The sequence below is a fragment of the Mesoplodon mirus genome (assembly GCF_964341445.2).
Source record: "Mesoplodon mirus genome assembly, chromosome: 11".
Lineage (NCBI taxonomy): Eukaryota > Metazoa > Chordata > Mammalia > Artiodactyla > Ziphiidae > Mesoplodon > Mesoplodon mirus.
Window position 1 is genome coordinate 6,997,793 of NC_138987.1, and position 21,959 is coordinate 7,019,751.

Here is a 21,959-nt window from a genome sequence, read left to right on the forward strand (position 1 = left end):
TAATATTTTGAGCAAAAAAGAAAAAATATATCAATGTATAAGGTTTTTAGTTAAAGCTAATATTTTACCTTTATTTTCCCTGAAAACACAGCTTACTAAATTTAGAAACTGAAAAAAGTCAGAGGATTTTTTTTTTTTTTTGGCTGCACTGTGCAGCTTGCAGGAGCTTAGTTCCCCGACCAGAGATCAAACCCTTGCCCACTGCAACGGAAGCCCAGAGTCCTAACCACTGGACCACCAAGGAACTGCCAGAGACTGTTGAATGAATTCTTTTTGTGTGTGTGTGTGTGTGGTACGTGGGCCTCTCACTGTTGTGGCCTCTCCCGTTGCGGAGCACAGGCTCCGGATGCGCAGGCTCAGCGGCCATGGCTCACGGGCCCAGCCGCTCCGCAGCATGTGGGATCTTCCCGGACCGGGGCACGAGCCCGTGTCCCCTGCCTTGGCAGGCGGGCTCTCAACCACTGCGCCACCAGGGAAGCCCTGAATGAATTCTTTAACTGTACAATTCTTAGCAAAATCCAACAGTCCTGTGCTCTACCGCTCCACATCCCCATATCCCTAAAAAGACACACTCTGCCCTCCTCCACAGTATCATAAAAATAAATCTAACCTTACTTAAAAGTTCTTAATTAATTCTTCTGAAGTGAAACGCAAAGAAAATCAAACACAAAACTTTGCATGTATTTTTGGACAGTTCACCAAAGCCCTAAAAACTCTAATCACGAATCCTTATCCTGTGGTTTTCCTGTAGCCTCGTAAATTCTTTTCTATTTGGTATTCAAAGAGATCTAAGAAAATAGGCTAACTCCAAGACAAAACACCCTCCAAACAAGATTTTTATACATTATTTATAAGGAGGCCACCTCTCCTCAACAGCCTACATGTCCTTTAGCATACCTTTCACAGTTGATTGTAATTTCTTGCTTACTGCCTGTCTCCCCCAATAGCATTCAAATACACTCTGCTCCTGACCTACCTATACAGCAAGCACAATTTACTGAACGAACACATCCTGTGAAAAGCACTCCATTCACCGAGTCATGCAAACCGGAAACCAAGTGCACCCACATCTTTGCCTCTATTCCCTCACTTCAAACCCCTTCCAATTCCTACCAATTCTATTTCTTAAATATGTCCTGAGTTCATCTACTATTTACCAACTTCACCTCCACTAAGCTAGCTCATCTCTTAGACTCCTCAAGTTCCTGAACGAGTCTCCCTGCCTCCAGTCTTGTCCTCTTTTCAGTTGCATTCGCCACGCTGCAGCCAAAGTGATTTTTCTTAAAGAGAAAATTTGACTGTCTCATTTAACCTGATTAAAATCCTTCAACACTTCTACACACCTCCAGCTCTTTGCACATACTACTCCCTCTCTCTGAAATCGTTTCCGGCACCCTCCCCTCCCTTACAACTTCGGCTAACTTTTACTCATCACGCAGCAGCTTAAACAATAACTTTCTCCAGGAAGCCTTCCCCTTCCCCAAATCAACTTCCACACCACTTTGTACTACAACCATTACATATCATTACACATAACGGACATAAATGTATAACTTCCTTCTGTTTATCTATATACCCTAATACACTGCAAGCTGTGTTAGGGCAGGGACAATGACTGGCTGTCTTGTCATCATAACTACAGAGACGAATACCAAGCCTCTGCCAGTGCCTCCATTTTTAGTGGTGAACACTGATAAATACCTAATTTCATTCTTTAAAACTACAACAGCCTATTGTAAATTAATTCACACATTATATAACAACCCATTCCAAGTATATAATTACAAGGTTTTGGTATATCCAGTCGTGCAACCATCAGCACAATTAATTTTATAACATTTTTATCAACCTAAAAAGAAATGCTATACCAATTAGCAGTCACTCCCCATTCCCCCTCAATACCTCCAGCCTTTGGCAACCATTAATCTATCTTGTGTCTCTACAGACTTACCTATTCTGAACATTTCATATAAATGGAATCCTACAATATGTGGTCTTTTGTGACTGGTGTCTTTCACGTAGCATAATGTATTGAAGACTCATCTGTGTTGCACCAGGTATCAGTACTTAGTTTCTTTTTATTGCCAGACAACATCCCACTGATTTCAGTAACAAAACATACCACATCTTATTTATTCATCAGCACATTTTGTGCTGTTCCCACTTTCTGGCTATTTCAATAATGATGCTGTAAACGTTAACATACGTGTTTCTGTGTGGGCATATGTTTTCAGTTCTCGAGTATACACCTAGGAGTAGGACTGCTCGGTTATATGGCAACTCTATGTTTAACCTTCTGAGGAACTGCCAGACCGTTTTGAAAGTGGTTGAAAATGGTTGCACCGCTTTACATTACCACCAGCAGTGTATGAGGGATGGAATTTCTCCATACCCTAGTCAATACTTGTTATAATCTGTCGTTTTTATTATAGCCATTCCACTGAGTGTGAAGTAGTATCTCATTACGGTTTTGAGTTGCACTTTCCTGATGGCTAAGCAATTTTACTCTAAGCTCCATGAAGGTAGCGTTGATATCTCTTTTGTTTAAAAGCATATCCTCCCCCGTACTTAACAGTGTATGACACAAAGTAGGCCTTTAATTCTGTTAAGTGAATATATAAAAAGGTAGTATGGGTTTGGGAGTATTTCTTTTTCAGGTGTGCATGTTGGAAGCAGACGGAGTAAACACAAGAAGACCCTGAGATTGTAGTTTAGTAAGTGGAAGACTGACAACATCAAAAATAAGATGTAGACGCAGTGGTTAAGAATCTGCCTGCCAATGCACGGGACGCGGGTTCGAGCCCTGCTCTGGGAAGATCCCACATGCCGCGGAGCAACTAAGCCCGTGAGCCACAACTACTGAGCCTGCACGTCTGGAGCCTGCGCTCCACAACAGGAGAGGCCGTGACAGTGAGAGGCCCGCGCACCGTGACGAAGAGTGGTCCCCGCTCGCCACAACTGGAGAAAGCCCTCGCACAGAAATGAAGACCCAATACAGCCAAAAATATAAATAAATAAATAAATTTATTTATTTTAAAAAATAATAAGATGTAGATTATATAAAAAGGAGAACAGATCATATAAAAAGAGAACAGTTGAAACTCTAAGAATGAATGATATGGAAAAGAAAAAATAGACACACAGAGAACTTTGGAACATTCTTCTTTAAGAAAGAAACAGATCAGAAAAAGAAACTGAACAGGAGCATTCAGAAGACAAACAAGGAGGGAACAGGGTCATTACAGACTCAAGACATCTCTTAAGTTCCTGTAACTTAAACATAGCTTTCTCAGGGATATCTATCCTGACATTCTAGGTTAAGTCCTCCTAGTAAAAAATTTCATCTTACCCTAGATCTATTCTAACACTCACTGCCACCTCCTCTAGATTACACACTACATGCACACAGGGACCTTATGTCAGGCATATGATAAATAATGATTTATATATTTGTTCATGAATGAGTTAATCACTCATTTAAACGAATAATAGCAACATTTACCTGCAAATACAAATACTGTTTAATATTTCAAACAACTTACAAATTTTCTTAACACACAGAGTCAGACAGATTTTTCTATGGGTTCCTCAGAGAAGGGAGATGACATCATCACATTATGAACGTAACATGTGTGTCAGCCAGAGTCCTTTCAAGGTTAGTCTTCTATATTAAATATACTAGAGACTTTACTGAAAATATCTTTTGCATAAACAAGCATTAAAACAGCATGTTATCTTGGGCAAAACATATAAAATTGCAGGTGAAATCTCTAAGATAAACAATCCGAACGATACAATGTCATGAGTGAGCAAAGATATACATAGTGTAATATCCACCTATCATGAGAAATTGAAAATATACTAAATATTCATCATCAGACAACTGGGAAAATAAATTTTAGGATGTACTCACACATGTACACACAAACTCACACAGTGGACCCAATATTCATTAACACAGAAATACTTCTAAAAATGTATAATTTAGAAAGTAGGTTATAAACCAGAAAATTAAATATAAACTCACTTTTAGAAAATTATATATTGGATAGAGATGGATAAAGAGAGTCTATTAAAGTTTTAAATGGGGCTAGCTAGCTCCATGCCTGAAAATCTGAATAGCATTTATTTTCTTTTTTTATATTTTTCTATCATGCTTTAACTACTCAAATAATTATTATTCTTCAATTTCTGTTTGGGATAAAATACATATAGAACAATAAACAAACTTGAAAGTAAGCCATGTTTAAAATTAAAAAGGAGATGGTGAAGACAAAAAGCAAGAGTAGAAGGCACTGAAGGCCTAATAATTACTTGAGGCATTTTCATGTATACCACATTGTGAAAATCAGAAATTTAAAAACATTTTAGTGTTTTTATTAAAAGATGGCTAAAAGTTAAATAGCAAAAGATATTTTAAAAGGGAAAAAACTTGAATATTAGGCAAAATTTTTATGCAGATCATTCCATGTACTTGGAAAGGATATAAACTGTTGAACATGTCATCTGTTCTAATCTTTTAAGAAGAACTGTACAAATTAACTTATCTTTGAGAAAAACAATAGCTCTTAATGAAATATGGTGTCATGATCTGGCAACAGCCGCATCAAAATCTTTTGTGGAAAACACAAAAAAAGGCCATGGTTCAATTCACAAGCTATATAAGCTATTGACTTGTTTCACGCAAAATTCAGAACACAAACGAAGAGTGCGCTAAGTTAATCATAAAGCAATTCTGAAGCATACTCTCAAGTCCAAACAATGTAAAAAGAGTTGACTAAAATCCAAGACGGACTCTTTATGATCACGTTCCAATTAAGAAAAAGCTTTTTAGAAAATATCATTTAATCACTGATAGTATTTATTAACCATGATTACCCAGCATCTACTATTTTCACCCGACATGTCTCCAATGACTATCATCTTCAAAATTTACAAACCTCCCTGAAAGTAAAAAAACAATAACACAAACTCAACTCAACACAGAGGATATTCAAAAGAACCTGCTGGAACTGAAGCTCCGATAGAAAAGTTCCAGAAATGTTCCAAGCAAAAGTACAAATATTAGATTAATATTTAGAACCATCTAAAATAATTTTGAAGGCTAATAAAATGTATACACTTTAGTTTGTTTACTACAAAGTAAAGGTAATTGATGTGTGTGTATGTGTTTTAACAGTTAATCCAGGAAAATATACTTTCCCATGTGGTTAACTTCTAAACGGTATCAAGTCACAAAATTTCTCCTTTGCACTATTCAAGTATTCAAGAAAATGGTACAAACTTTCTACAACCTTATGATTTTTTTTTCGTTAGGAAACATGTTAAATATGTAAAATAGGTATTTTCAGCTCATATGAGTTAATAATCAAATTAAAGTAACACTTTTTAGTCACTGAAGCTCTCCCTGCGGAATATCTCACTCAGTGCACATAACGCATTTAAAATAGATTACTAAAAAGGTGACAGCTGAGGAATGCCTTCATTTCTTTCCATGGTTTCTACTGAATGTCATTTCAGAAATGCCTATATAACACATGACAATGTGGAATGTCTCCACCCATGAAAGAGCATTCAAGTCAAGCAAGCACACTTAGGGCAGTTACACAGAGCTCAACTTTGTCTTTTTATGGTTAGCCAGCATAACAATGAAAAGCTAAACAACCAAAATACTAACAAGGTCAGAAAAATAGTGACATACAGGGATCCATAGTGAAAGTGTTATTTAGGGAAAAAATATGATTAAGATCATTAGAAAATATGAATTAGCTTCTAATGACATATGCTAGGGATTCCTTTTCTAAGCCAACACTGGATGATTTGTTTAAAGAAATTTATTTTTAAAGTATGTTACATAAACTGAGCAAAATTCTACTTGTATAGGTAATCAGGAACACATTCCATTTCAAAAAAAATCTAAGATCCTGCTAAATTTTGACTGTAATAATGGTTACCTTTACATTATAATTATTATAAAGTAAGTTATTGGTATACACTTTTTAATTAGAACATTTTAATGTTTGCTGGTTGTTATATTTACCCAGACTGTCATCATTTTGTTCTCTATGAACTCTGCTCTTCACAAGATTAGTCTGCACTGTGTTCATTTTTTAAAAATCAACAAACATTTACTGTGCACCTGCTAAAATAAAATGCAGATACCAAAGGGGATTTAAAGAAAAATGAATCAAAGTCCCCACTTGAAGGAATTCACTATTCTGTCCGGAGATAAGATATACTAACAATAGCAGGTAGTGTGTAACTGCCAAACTTAGGGTTTAAATAGTAAGTGAAAGAATTACTGTGCAACCCCGTGGTCAAGCAGGTCCACACTTTATGCTTTGAGCTGTGTCTTAATACAAATAAGCTGGGAAATGCATTCCAGAGAAAGATTACATATGCAGAGGCTTATGGAAATATAAATATGAAACCAGTGGTTCCTAAAGAAAGCTTTCACCAATCTCCTGAATCTCTTCAGGTAAATTCTTTTTCCACTTCTTACTGAGTGATCAGGGACCAGGCACTTGCACCCTGATGATATGGCCTGCCACCACCTGTACTCTCTCATATCCTACCAAATGGAGAATATAGGGAATAAAGTTTTGAAATCTGCTCACCCTTAACTACTCTACTTCATGGAAGAGCATCAAGAACATCTGTTGTCAATACAGCAATAATCTTACAGACTGATATATGAGTCTCCACTGTCCTTTATTTGGATACTATATCCTTTTCTTCTTGTTAAAGTATTCTTTCTTTTATGAAATGATGATGGTAGGTTATCAAGTTGTTTGTTTTTAACGCCCTAACATGACAACATAAATTAGGTTCTCCTCTTTTAGTCATCAAAATTAAAACAAAGAACAAAAAACAAAAACCATTTCATTGGTCCGTGAAATGTACAATTCTGGGAACCAATGATTTCATAGGCAACAAGTAAATCACATTTCAGATGGTGCTCTCACTTACTACCACTAAGAAAAAAAAATTCTATTGCCTTTTCTAAGGTAAGACTTGAAATATAATTTGGCTAAATTCTGCAAAATGATTTAAGGAATGGAATATTCTTATGACTTGGATATTCCTACTAACAAAAGGCTTCCAATTAAAATCAAACATGATAAATATTAAAAAGTTTGTTTTACTCCAATAAAGATGTAAAAAAAAAGTTGTTTTTTTTTTTACTAATTCAGAATTTAAATTTAATTCAGGTAACTTTACTAGCATTTCATGTAATGTCTCAAGTCCTAATTATAAATAATAATAATCATTGTACAGAAAGTAAATTTCAGAAGATTAAGCTAAATGGTGGTGACAAGCCGGAGCTTGCTTGCTTGCTTGCCTTCCTTCTTTCACTATCGCTGATATGAGTTTACCTATAATTTATATCTTTTCATTGAAAAAGTTAAGTCTGTGAATGTATAAAGCACTTACTGTAAATGAGTATGTAAAAATGCCTAAAGCGTTAATATAAATTGTTATTAAGATAAAGAAAAATGAAGATGTTTAAAGACTAAGTAAACCCTGTCCTTAAAAAAAGAGTTCTGTTGCTGTTGTAACTTCCTTTGTAACTACTGAAAGCACCTGATCAAATATTATGCACATAATGGTCAGTCAAAAGTAATCTTGGCAGTTCCTAAAGTTTAGGACAGATTTAGAGATTAATTTAAATATGGCATTACTGCACTTCAATTACCATAGAAAGCCCTTAAAAGTTTTGACTAGCCAAACAACAGTAGATGAAGAAAATAATTATATGTATATGTATGTGTTTCATTTGATTCTCTACTGATTAACATGGAAAAACTTCCAACTACTAACCATCAACCATAATGACCGGAAGATTTAAGAATACTTTCTTCTTCAGACTTAAAAGACATGTAGCATAGTGTTAAATTTGGGCTCTGGAATCACATAAACCTGTGTCAGAACCCAGCTCTGCCATTTATTATCTTGGTAACCTTGAGCAAGAGAAAAGGGACATTGTGAGAATTAAATGAGATATTGGTTATAAAACTATCTAACATAATGTTTCACATGTAGCAAATCCTCAGCAAATGTTCACCAGCCAATTCCTTTCTTCAGTATAATAATGGGATAAGTCATGGCTACTGCATATCCAACGCTTATTTAGAAGAAACTCAAAAATGACTGTTGGAGGTCTTCAACCTTTCAAAGAGATATACCAAAATGCCAATACTCCATTTGCCAACCCCTGTGGAACCCACAAACTTTCAAAAGAAAAGTGGGGTGAAAATCATAATTTTGGGCAGGCAGAAAGGCAAAGAAAATAGCAACTTTGGGAAGTGTCAAGAAGTAACATGTTACAGCAGCAACAAAATAATGTTCTATATTTCGCCTCCCTCCAAAGGTTTCTAAATAGTTATATTTTTTAAAGTATCTAACTAGACAGTTTTTAAAGTACATCTCTTATGTGAACAGTATTGTAAAATGTGATAACAAACAGAAAACGAAAAAAATTTTTCCTCTATTCCATCTAATGTTTCTACCTGGCTATACCAGAAAATGCTCAGTCACAGCTTGCAATCACACTGTAGCTGAAGTACATGAAAGATGGTCTTGGTTATGACACTTCAAAGTCAGACCACAAAACTGTTGCCAGGAAGCACAGAGGTATCAACTGCAGAGCAGGCATTATAACAAGAGCACCGTGGGCACTGGTGCCCTACCAGCATACCCCCTTTATGGCTAGGGTTGTCCATTTACTTGTAGGAAGTGAGGGGCCAGTTTGGGGTTAGAAATTTTGTTTAGGTTTGTTCTGTTTGTTTGGTTTTTACGGTTAGGATGATTTCAGTAAAAAGTTTGAAGAGCCATCAGCCATTTAAATAAAATTATGTAGAGAAAATAACTTATACTGTATATTTTTTAAACACAGAGTTTAATATTAGTTATAAGGGATCCAAAAGATTCTTCCAAGATCTTAATATCCCCCACACAAAAAAGTAAACAATTATAAACTCTACATTCAGTTTTAAAGAGATTTCTCATATACGGCAATTACACTATTCTCTAACAAGAGACTCAATATCAGCTGCTTCCAGTCTCTCTTCCTTTTGGTTGGAAAACACTTTAAGTAGCCCCATTAGAATACTTTTTAAAAGAGAGTTACATTTCAGATTATGATTCAGTGAAAATGGCTTGGCTGAGAAGATTAAGCACTTGAGAAAAAACTCCACAAAAGTATTCCTTTTACTGACAAGAGGGGAGTCACATATTCCTCAAAGAAGCTTCAAATGGCTCCCTCAGAAGTAGATAAAATTTGTATTTTAAGAGCAAAGGGATGTAATATTAAACTTACCTGCAATCGGTATGTATTGAAAAGCAAAAGGAAAACTTTATTTTAAAATTATAATAGCAAAGAACATGGATTTAATTCGACTCTGTATTCCTCTATAGGACCTAGTTCAGACCTTTATAAAGAAGGTAGCAAATTGATGACTCAAGTGAATATTTTTCTATCTCTTACTCAATAGTTAAACTGGTTCAGAATTTTTTTAATAGGAAGGAGGTTAATATTAAAAATTTTTTTAAATCTCAAGACATTAAAAATATCTGCATAGAAGATCCACAACGAGTTCTACCACGTGCAAGAACTGTACTCTAAGTATCTGGGTGTGAATGTTTTAATAATTTATCTTACAACATACAAATGACTATAAAACTTCCTATCTATGATACAAGGTAAAAGATAAAATTCAATAAATCTTTAGTGAGCGCCTACTATGTGCCAGGCTCTGGAAATACAAAAATGTGGAAGATTGGGTCCTTACAGTCAGCCAGGAAAGACAAACTTAAAAACACACACTACTCAGTAAGAAGCATTTTAACAGCAGCAAAGAGGCAAAATGTAAGGTAAAATGAGCACCCCAGAGAAGTCTCTCTCCAGTGACGTAGTTATTATACAAATTCAAAGGACAAAAAGATCCTTTCTGGAGGACAACTGGGTTGAACCCTGAAGAATGACCAAGATTTTGACTGGCAAAGAGGGAGGGAGTATATTCTAGTGGTGGAAAAAGCAAGGCCATAGGCATGGAAGTAAAAAGAGTAAAGGATATAACACATTGGAGATATATCAGGTCTAACCTAAATGGTGAAACACTTTAAATGTGAATTTATGGAGAGTAGTGACATGACTGAAATGATATTGTTAAAAGATTAATGTGATAGCAGTATGAATGCTAGACTGGACCAGGGAGAGAAGAGGCAGGGAAAGCAATTAGGCTATTACTTTACTCTAGGGATAAAAATAATAAAGGTATGACCTAGATTGATAATAAGAGTAGCAAGAAAAAGAATTGATGCGAAGGCAGTTATGAAGACTGATTGTCTATATATAGACAAGGGGATGAGTAAACAATAATTAAAATGTTTAAAGCTTAATCTAGAGATTAATGACATCTTTATCAGAAACAGAGGCATCGATGAGAAGAATAGGTTTGGTGAAGAAAGAAAAATATTCATTTCAGGTTGAATTTAAAGAAATTCCTAATATTGATGTAAATAAACAGTTGCTATTCTACGGCAAAGGGGGTGGACCTCTATTTACTATATCACTACTTGAAGATATATTTTTAAATATAAAATCACAATATATTGAATAATATTTTACTTTAAATCAACAGTTCGTCATCAGTAGAAAAATGGAAATGAGGGATTGGAGCTCTGCAGCAATGTGAGAACTGGAAACTGACTTGGAAGTCACGGGCACAGAGGAAGCAGATAAGATTTTAAGGTAAAATCAAAAGGCTACACTCACAACTGTTGGAAGAAATCTCAATCCTGTATTTTATGCACACCAGTATCAGTAAGCATCAGCAATAAAGCATTCTATAGAAAACTATTATTACTCTCCTAAAACCTTTATAAATTATATTGAAATAAAGATACAGATCATATAGTATTAAGACTCTACCAGGTAGCTCTTAAATCAGAGCTATTGCCCACTGATAAAAATGAAATTCTACTCTAGACCTCAGTTCTAGAAAATCAGAAGTTTATAACGTAACTTCAGTACTGTTTTCTAGCTACTGGAGGGGGTTAGGGGAAGGGAGGCTATTCTAGAGACGAAGATAGGAAATTTGACTAGAAACACTGCTTTTTCTCCTATATGAATCACCTATTTTTATACAAAAAAAAAAAAGGAAACTATCTTTCGTAACTTCTAATGAGAAAGAACATTCAAGCAATTAAATAAAAGTTTAAATATAAGCTGTTTATATTAAAATGGAAGTAAAATATTAGATTACGAAGTGTATTTGTGGGTTGTAAAGTTGCTAAAACTTTTCTCCTGACAGTGAAATTTAAGACACTCTATCGGGACTTCCCTGGTGGCCCAGTGGTTAAGACTTTGCCTTCCAGCGCAGGGGGTAAGGGTTTGATCCCCGGTCGGGGAGCTAGGATCCCACATGCCTTGTGGCCAAAAAAAAAAAACAAATAAAAAAAAAACCCCCAAAACATAAAACAGAAGCAATATTGTAACAAATTCAATAAAGACTTAAAAATTTTAAAAAGGTCCACATTAAAAAAATCTTTAAAAAAGAAAAAAAAAAAGACACTTGATCAAAACCGAAAATGGAAATGAATATTCCAAAAGACTAACCAATAATTAATCTCGTAAAAACATTCTGGCTATTCTATGAGCTTTCAAGAGGTTAAATTAAAAAAAATTATTCAAGGGCTATTAAACAAATCAATGGGCCAATTTTGGTTTTATAATTTAAGTATTTAAAGCAATCAGTATTCAAGAGATTTTTAAGGTTAAAAATTTTTGTGATTCTTTTTTTAAAAAGTTTTATTTATCACCTTTCACTATCTGTTGTTCTGAATTTGCCCAAAGCGAACTCCTTGTTCTCTGTCACAATGGCAAAAAAGTACAAGAGTCAATAAACGAGGGTGGAGAAAACATAATAAAAATTTTAATGCTTGATATTTTAAAGACCTTGGCTTCACTGAGTTAAGGAATGTGCAAATAAATTACAAAAAGAAATTATGCAAATGATTATGCATAAACTTGGAAACCGGCTTATGTGTTTGTCAGCTAAAACAAAATATCTAATAAAGACAACACCTAAATAATGCCAAAATAACCATTGAATTCAGTTAATCAGGAAGACTTTGATAAGTCTGATAATTCTTGCAACATGTCCAAATTTAGAGGAGAAAAAAAAAAAAAACTAAGAAGCCTGTTAGATGCATTTTCTCTTTCTACCTAAGCCAATAAGAATATAAGTATTAGAAGTTTTCCTCCTTCTCCAAGCCAATATAATTGGGTTCCTCAACAACTGTAATAACTTTACATTTCTATATGACAACTTTAATAAAACATACTGATATAAACCATTATGCAACCTTATCCTGACCTCAAGCATACAATAATCTGTCTTTCTGAATCAATTCCATACTAAGCCATGTAAATTACACTTGAAAGAAATCTGAAGTCATCTTACATAATTACATTATCATTTCTAATGCCGAAAGTTTCTTTCATTTCAACACCATTTTTTAGAATCTAGAGTTATGCTATAGCTTAAAATAAACCTCAGCCAAATAAAAAATTTGTTATACATTAGAGACTCTAAATTAATGGAACAGATAAAGAGCTAAAGACCATGCTATATTTTTACTGGGTGCCACACGCTAAATTCCAGATTTGTCCTGCAATTTGTCAGTCATTACAGTTCATCCAGTCAACTTTGTAAACAAAGGCTATAAGCCAAGTTTGATATGAGAATTCAATTAAATAAAATTTAAAACAGTCATCATTCACTAAACAGGAAGGAGTAAAAGGAAAAATGCCACCACACACCTCTTTTAAAAAAGCAGCAATATGCATGAAATGTGAAACCGTAAGTTTCAACCTCCCAAACAAGTTTTTGTTACAGCATTAATCAACATAAAGCTACGATCTTCCACATATAACCAAGGCAACTTTGAGTTAGTTTACAAGTCTTTTCATTGTAAGGGGAAGCTATTGCTGTTAAGTCGTTTTCTAGTAATTCCAAGTTGTCCACTAAGAAAATGGAAAGAGTTTATGTTTTGACACCTATGACCATCACTGAAAAATTGCTTTTTAAGAAGAACTCTAAGTGGTTGTGTTGCTTTTGGCCTGTTAAAGGCAAAGCAACATTATCTCCGGATTGCCAATAGTTTCTCCTTATTTGGCTAACATTGAGAGATCCCAATCGGACTACTATAAAACTTTAACATGCACAAAGCATCCATTTTGAGAAAAGTTCGTGAACAGCTTTCTTTTTTCCCACCCCCCAAAAGAAAAATGAGAGCTTGGTAACCGGCTTTGAAAAGAGTGCCTCGTATTTATTCTTCTCTTTTTAACCCCAATGCACACCCCGGGACCTGGGGCCAAAGCAGCTCTGACACTGCGGCAAACTCTACTCCGAGTTAGAGACTCTTTCGTACGCTCCGGCCCCGCGGTGGGCAAGCCCTTTAGAACGCTTCCTCACGCTACCCACTTTCATCCTCTCCCCTTCAGCCGGTGCAGATCAGCTAAATTACACCGTTCCCCCCTCCCCAGTGGCCAAGAGTAATAAAGGAGAAAACAGGAAACCGTCTGCTCACGGCACTCGGCTTAGGGCGCTTGATTACTATTATCATCATCATTTATAATCAAGTCCTAAAAACTACAATAAATCCAACGCCCTCCTAACAAGCCAAAGACGTCCCTCTACCCAAGTGCCCCCAGTGCCTCTTGTTCGTAGTTTTCTTCAGCCTCCGCCGTCCTCCGACTCTATCACTGACATCGGGGGCCCAGGCACAACACCACACCGCTCCCCATCTCGACCCCAAATCCCAGACACACGTCCACAAATGGCCCTGGGGCCCCAAGCGGACCACAGTCCTCTTCCCCCTCTGCCCCGGAAATCTCCTGGTTCCCTTACTTCACCACCAACTGGTCTAAAGGGGGCCCCAAGCCTAGGGCCCTCCCTCTACCAGTTCTCTCCCTCCCTCCTTCGCGGGAAGCCGCCCCCTCACCCCGCGGCAGGGAGTCTCCCGCCGCCCCCAGCCTCAGGAGACCAAGAGCCGAGGGGAGGCCCAGGCGGAAGGCTAACGAGGACCCGCAGGGTCAGGAGAGCGGCGGCGGGGCGCACAGACCTGGTGCAGGGCGGTGAGTCCGTCCACATTGGCGTAATTGATATCAGCGCCGCGGTGCAGCAGCTTGAGGACCTCGTCCGTGTCGCCGCTGGAGCAAGCAGCCAGGAAGACGGCGCCATCATCGAACTTCACCTTGGTCTTCTGGCGCTTCACCACGGGAGGCTCGAGGTCCGTCTCGGAGCCGATCCAGCGCTTCAGCTGCTCGTTCCGCTTCTGCTTCGCGTCCGCCATCTTCATCCCCTCTCCTGCCGCCGGGTCTTCTTATCGCGAGGGGGGGAAAGGGGAGGCGGAGAGGGAAGAGAGGGGAGGCAGGGGGTGTGTGACTGTTTCTATGAGTGCTGGCCAGAAGAGGGCTGGGAACCGGGAGGAGACGCTCGAGACTTCCAGTATCCCACAGAGCACTGGGGCGGCGCGCCCGGCCGAACGGACCTCCCTTCCTACCTCAGAAGCCCTCCCGCCCCCCGCCCGGCTACCCGTCACCGGCGGCCAATCTAACGTAACTTCGCGAGATCCGGGCAGGGAGGCGCCCTTCGGCCAGTGCGCATGCGCCGTGGGCCTGTGCCCGCCCCAGGAAGAGCGCTCCCGCGAACTGTGGCGGGGGAGGCTAGGCCACCGGAGGGAAGCGGGTGTGGTCCAGGCCGCCTGGGCAGCGGGGGCTGGGACCAACCTGGAAGGGCGGAGACAGGGAAGGAAGGTTGTCCTGCCCCGCTGCGGGCTCCTGGGGTTCCGGAGGCCAACAGTCGGGCTGTATGGCGGCTCTTGGGGGCTGACCTGCCTCCAGGGCTGTCTCAGCTCTGCCGAGTCGTTTGCTCAGGGCGGAGGATTTTCCTATTGGCTGCGTTATTTGAATGGAATGGAGGATAGATAGGTCGTGAATTAAGCGCTAGTGATTTCCCTTTCTGAGGAACTCAGATGAATTTGCTAAGAACCTTTTAAAAGCAGGGTCTGTGTGTACAGCCGAGGGATTTGTTGGTAGTTACCCCAGATCTCAGCCCAAGGTGACCGCCTGGTGACAAGGGTTGACCTGCAGTAATTGCAGTGGCTTTCTGCCAGCCTCCACTGTAGAAACGTCTTTCCTCTTATGCTTATTTTTTCTTGCTTTGTTGTGTGTGTGTGTTTGTTGTTTTGTTTTTTTGTTTTCTCTCGCTCGTATTTTGGGTCCTCTTTCCCTGCTTTCAATGCTTTAATCCTGTCTGCTACTACCCCGGAGTTTAGCTCTGCCTTGTTACTGGTCCTGACCTTTTAAGGGATTTCTGGTTCCTGCTCCATCGCTTTCTAAGGGTGGATAAAGACCCAGCTGCTTCTAGAGTTCAAAAGGAATGTTAATACTACGCAATTGATTTAACCGGTATTTTGTGAATACTTACTATGAGCCAGTCATGGTTCCAGGTACTGGCGATACAATGACGATAACGACATATTTAAACCACCTTTTGAGATCACATGTTCAAAATGCTTCATAATTTATCATATCATAAAAAAGGCTTTTGAACTTTGTCATGTATGAGACCGCGCGCGCGCGCGAGCGATTTGTAACAAATACTGTCTTTTGAGTCATCTATTTGTAATCTGCACCAACTGATATTTTTCTAAACAATACAGTATTCTCATCCACTATTTTCTAGAACATAGCGCCAAAATAAGAGAAGTCATAAAAGGTTAGCATTGAATGGAACTTGAGGGATCATATGGACCGAGTCTCCAAAGAACTAACGGACTTACCTAATTTTTCTCGGCAGCAGGATTAGTATTCCTTCAGAAATATTACGCACCTGTACTGAGTTAAGCATTGTTCTAGATGCTGGAGATACAGCAGTGAAGAATTAAGCTTCTCTTATTTTCCAGTAGACTACATTACAGCTTATCATATTGAGAAATAAAAAATGGGTAAAATGTGATTAGAAAACCACCTGCCTGTAAGACAAAATTTTCTAAATAGCAATTACTAGGATAGTAATAGAACCCAGGTGTGGTTAAAATATTTCCTCTGAAAATATTGTAGAAATAGAAAGTGAGTGTAACATGCCTAAAATGCACCAATCAGAGCTTTGAATAATGACAGTGTTAGGTGCTGGAGAACCCTTAGCACTAAGATACAAAATTCCTATCCACTTAAAAAACTCCAGAATACAGTTCTTAAAATAAAAGAAAGGAATTTGAGGATTGCCTTGTCAGCTCTTCTATCTACCTAGAAAAACTGACAGCTTATCTTTACTATTTCCCAAGAATGTTATGGTCTATTTGGTAGCTCTTAAAAGTGCCCTGGAATATAGATGGGTATCTCAAGTTTTGATTTGGGGAAGAGTTTGGTAGGAAGTATGTTATTTTTGATTCAAGCACTTACTTTAGGATGTAAAATTAATAAAACAGTAGTTTATTAATAAATTGTTAAGTATCAGTTCCCAAAGGCCACCAGACAAAAACAAAACAAAATAAAAACCCACTGGGGCTGTTAATATATGCAAATTTCACTGAGGTTAGCTTTCCTTCCCCAGATCTAAGGGTCACGAAGTTCTGTGTTAATCTCATTGGAAGTGCTGTTAAACTGCCACCTGTTTGCCTTTTTAAGGAGAATTTTTTTAATGTTTTGAATTAATGATACTGAAGACCTACCACTAACTCCAGAAAAGGCAAAACTTTTTGTTTAAAAAACAACACAAAGCCAGTCGCTTCATAATACCTTAATAGCAGAATGAACTTAAAAATTTATCTAAGCAGAAAAAGAAATTGAAGAAATGCAAATATTTTCATTTCTTAATGCCCTCTGAGTAGATAAGGATGTCAAGATACTGTTCAGCTCTTTTAATGCAAATTAAGCCTTAAAATAGAAGTGCAAATTACACTGTATTAATTTGCTAAATGTTTTCCTTTGCTGCAGCAAATCATTAATCAGTTGGGGTCTTTAGTTATTACATGCAGGAGATTTTCAGAAGAGGATCTGTACACATCTTTTTCAAAACTTAAGTACACTACAGATATCCCCTACTAACCATTAATTTACTTGTTAATTATCAATTTGAAGACATTTTTAGTAAATCATAAAATTTAAATCTTCACACATGCACACACACACAAAGCTTAGATTTTTTTCCTGTTTTCTCTGATGTACCATCCTCTAAAGAGTGTAGCATAATATGTTATTATGCTCACAGTCAAGTTTATTATTAGCAAAATAACTAGAGAATGTAATAATATAGGATGCTTCAACATCTGGAAGGAGAGTTTAGGTGCATGAGCTCCATCTTGGAACACTAGCATTTAGTTGAAGGATTCATTCAAATGTCCTTAAACTGAAATTCTGAGAAAAGCTTCTAAATTCCTCCAGAGACCGGAATGCAAAAAAAAGGACAGAGTAGGCTATTAGTGAGAATAAACATGTGCAGTGATAACAGACACAACATCACTGGTAAAGACTATGCTCAGTTTTGGCAGGTGGGAATAATATGAGCCTCATGTGGTTGTTTTAAGACTAAATAAATAATGTATATTAGGAAGAAAAAAATGAGATTTTGTTTTCTTGTATTTGCCTCTTTTCCTTCCCTCATTAAAGCTGATAGCAACTCGGCTTCCTTGCCTCAGGGGATGTTTGTGGCAAGGAAGAAAGCAGAAGTTGCTTTCAAAACACTTTCCTTCCTAGCTTGAAGTGACCACCCCCAAATGTCTATTGAATAAGAATTTAGGGCTAGTAATCTGGTTGGAAGTAGTGTACCAGGTGGCTAGGAATTTATTGAAGCTACATTTGCATAGTATTATAGATCAACGCAAACAGGAACATTTTCTAAAATTGCTTGTATTATCACTTTTTAAAAATGTTATTTCATAATATCATGTAATATTATTTCTATTTAGGGTGGAGAAGGGGGAACCAAGCAAAGGGAATCTCCCAGGCCATTTGGGGGAGCTTCTGTGGAAAAGAAGGATTTCACTGAGAATAAAAAGTAACGCATAGGCTAAAAGGATGAGAAAGAAGTCAGTAGGCCTCTAGAGCAGTGGGGATTTGCTCCCTGATCTCTGGAAGTGTCCCTAGAATGTGACAAGATCTCAGAATGAATGGCTTAATGCTGCATAGAGAGGCTGGAACCTAAGCATTGGAATTCCCACTAGCCAAACATAGGTGTGCCCCAGACTTGGTCTATACTATGGTCTGAATGTTTATGTCCCCTCAAAATTCGTATGTTGAAATCCTAATCCCCAAGGTGATGGCATTAGGAGGTAGGGCTTTGGGGAGCTAGTTATGTCACATTAGTACCCTTGGCCCCTTCCACCATGTAGCATCACAGTGAAAGGACTACCATCTATGAACCAGGAAGCAAGCTCTCATCAGAAACTAAATCTGGCTGTGCCTTTGATCTTAAGACTTCCCAGCCTCCAGAACTGTGAGAAATAAACGTTTGTTGTTTATAAAGCTGCGAGTTTATGGTATTTTGTTTTAGCAGCCCAAATGAACTAAGACAACCGCAATGCAGCAGTTTGATAGACCAGAGGTTGATGGGTCACTACATATTGATTAACACCTATTATTTGTCAATCATCATTCTAGGTTCTAGGCATATAGGAATGAATAAAACAAAGTGCCTGCCTTCAATAAACTTACATTCTAGTGGGGAGGGACAAAAAATGAACACTTTTAAATGAATAAATAAATTTAGATACGGCTAAGTGTAGTAAGAAAAAAAATTAGGAAGAGAGATGGTAAAAATTGTCTAAAATTACTGGCAGTTAGGCAGATGTGGGGTAGGGAAGAAGTTTACTCTGATTAGTTAACCAGGAAAGTTCTGAGCTGAGGGGGTGTCCAGGTTTTGTGGTGCCTGACATTTATGCAATTTGGGGATTCCTCTTTAAGAAAAAGGATATAAAATTACACTCAATTAAGTGTAGGGCCTTGGAAGAGACCCATTGAAGTTAGAGGCCCTGAAGTTTTGCAGTAAATCTGCCCCCAGCTGGAACTTCAATGTCAGGAAGCCACCTGAAGGGATCATGCAGCCTAGGACAGATGTTCCAGCATTAACTAGTGTGTAAACATGGCTGTAGCACTGTGTAGTATGATCTCAGAAACTTGACACACACCCTGGTGGAGGTTAAAGACCACCAAGAATGACTGATATAGAATTCCCTACTGGTCAGGAGTTTAGGTTGAGATTAAGTTATTTATAGAAAATTAGGCAAGATGAGGACTCTTTAAGTGAGATTCATTCCCAATACATATATAAAGACTCAGCTTTATGTATTATAGCTGACATTGCATATAGCTGACACGTAGTTCATTTTCTATTGGTGCCATAAGAAATGACCACAAATGTAACACCTTATAACAATACCTATTTATTATCTCACAGTTCTGTAGGTCAGAAATGCAGGTGGGCTCAATTGGGTTCTATGCTCAGGAGGCCAAAAACCAGGTATCAGCTGGGCCGGGCTCTTAGCTGGAGGCTCTTGGGAGCTCATTTAAGTTGTAGTTGCAGGACTGATGTCCCCACTTCCTTGCTAGTGGTGGACTGGGAATCACTCTCAGCTCCTAGCAACCTCTTTCTGTTTCTTACACATGGCCCCCTCCATCTTCAAAGCCAGCCACAGTGTGTCAAATCCTTCTCATGCTTTGCTTCCTCTCTTTGACTTCCCCTTCTGCCACCAACCTGAGAGAGGTGTCTGTTTTTAAAAGTTGCTGAAATTAGATAATCTCCCTATTTTAAGGTCAACTGACCATATAAAATAACCTGATCATAATATCCTATTTGCAGGTTCCAGGGATTAAAGCAAGGACATCTCTGAGGGACTGTTTTAGAAATCTTGCCTGACACAGGGCTCAATAAATAATAGTTTCTTACCATCTTACATTTCAATGAACATTTCTTAATCACCTACTGTAATCCAAGAACTAAGAAAATGAATAAGACATTATCCTTTAGGTTAAGGAGTTTACACTTTAGTAGAGGAAATTGGTATTGAAATAGGTAATTTTAATACAATGATAAGAGCTAATACTTTTACAGAATTTACGAAGGGCCCATTCCTGTTATAAGCACTGAATGAATATATTACTGTACAGGGTAAAGAAAGGGATACAGATAAAGGGAAGGATACAGTTCAAGCAGTGTATACTGTTGAAGCACAGAAGAGTGTACTTTGGGTTGGGGGTGGGGGCTGAGGGGAGGGGCAGATAGGCACAGCCTATCAGGGAGATCTTTGAGAAGGAGTGATACATGAACTCATCCTCAAGGAAGAGTAGGAACTGGCCAGGCACAAACATGATGTGTGTGTGAAGGCGAGTGGGAATTTTCTATGTATAAAGGCAGAAAGAGGGACGGTTACCTAGTATCAGAGCACAAAACATCAAGAAAGTCATAGCAGGATCCAAAACTGGAGAAATAATAATTTTATAATGGAAGGTCTTAGATACAAAGAAGGGGGGCATATTTATCATTAAAATGATGGGGATGAAAAGGAACACAGAATTGTTCAGAGTAGCTCAGATAGCCCTAGAAAAAATGTGAAGAAAGCTTAATTTATCTTTGAAAATTCCTCTCCTCCCCATTTATCCTGTGACTCATTCTTGCTATTAGCAGATGTAATCCATCATTGGCATAAACTGAGAATTAAGATCTTAGCTAATAAGGCTTAAAGTATGACCCGTCTATCTCATTTTAAAAGAAAATTCTCAAAGACTGAAAAATCATCAGTGCAGTGACAAGCCACCAAAGCCCTCATATGTTTAGGCCAGAATGGGCAACACCTTTTCTTTCTATTTGAAAGGCTAGTTTAAATGGCATCTGGTGTTGTAGAGGGAAGCTAATGGGATGATGAGGACTGTGTGTCCTGCTGTTTTCTTCCTCTGCTCATTTGTCTGTTCTGATAGCGCCTTGGAGCATTAGGCGTATCCTACTGGGTTATCCCCAATTATGCTTCAGTCAAAGGGTTTGGTTAGACTAAATGACCTCACAGTTCCTTGGAATTTACAGAGAAAATTTATTTCTACTCCATCATCACAACGTAAATATAACAAATAAATGAAAACTTGGAATACCACTATTAAGATGATGGAGACTTGTGGTTAAAAATTAATACTAAAAATTGGGGAGAAATTAGATATAAAATAATACATAGATAACTAGTTAACTTATTCTAAGTTAAATATATATATACACACACATGCATACACAGTATAGTAGATGTCTCTTTTTTAATTTCACCTATCTGGCATGCCTTCCCTCTTCTATTAGTAGTTATGCATAGGTTTTCTTGGAAGGGAGGAAGGATTATTTGTTTCATTGCACAGAGTCTTGGAATTATCAGGTTTCCCTAGCCAGGAGTAGATACATAAACCAGTTAGGATTCTTGATTGCAAAGAAGACACTGCCTATTTGTACTAGTTTTCTATTGCTGTGCAACAAATTACAACAAATTTAGTGGCTTAAAACAACACAAATTTTATTTTTTTAATTTATTTTTTAAACATTTAAAAAATTTATTTATTTTTGGCTGCATTGGGTCTCCGTTGCTGCACGTGGGTTTTCTCTAGACGCGGCGAGCGGGGGCTACTCTTCGTTGCGGTGCTCGGACTTCTCACTGCGGTGGCTTCTCTTGTTGTGGAGCAGGAGCTCTAGGCGCACAGGCTCAGTAGTTGTGGCTCACAGGCTCTAGAGCGCAGGCTCAGTAGTTGTGGCGCACGGGCTTAGTTGCTCTGCGGCATGTGGGATCTTCCCGGACCAGGGATCAAACCCGTGTCCCCTGAATTGGCAGGCGTATTCTTAACCACTGCGCCACCAGGGAAGTCCCACAAATTTTTAAATCATAGTTTCTGTGAGTCAGGAGTCTGACACATTTTTGCTTGG

At 38.1% G+C, this 21,959-nt stretch overlaps 1 protein-coding gene across 4 annotated transcripts in view; it reads right to left on the bottom strand.

Annotated features, from left to right (window-relative positions):
• PPP1R12A (protein phosphatase 1 regulatory subunit 12A) overlaps positions 1-14,590 on the bottom strand; it is a 152,447-nt gene extending 137,857 nt beyond the window's left edge. For all 4 annotated transcript variants that reach the window (XM_082634439.1, XM_082634438.1, XM_082634440.1 and 1 more), the window contains exon 1: positions 14,131-14,590. In XM_082634439.1, coding sequence (XP_082490565.1) covers positions 14,131-14,367 — 237 coding nt within the window. In that variant the 5' untranslated portion in view covers positions 14,368-14,590. The remainder of the gene's footprint in view (positions 1-14,130) is intronic.
• Between the last annotated feature and the right edge of the window lie 7,369 nt (positions 14,591-21,959).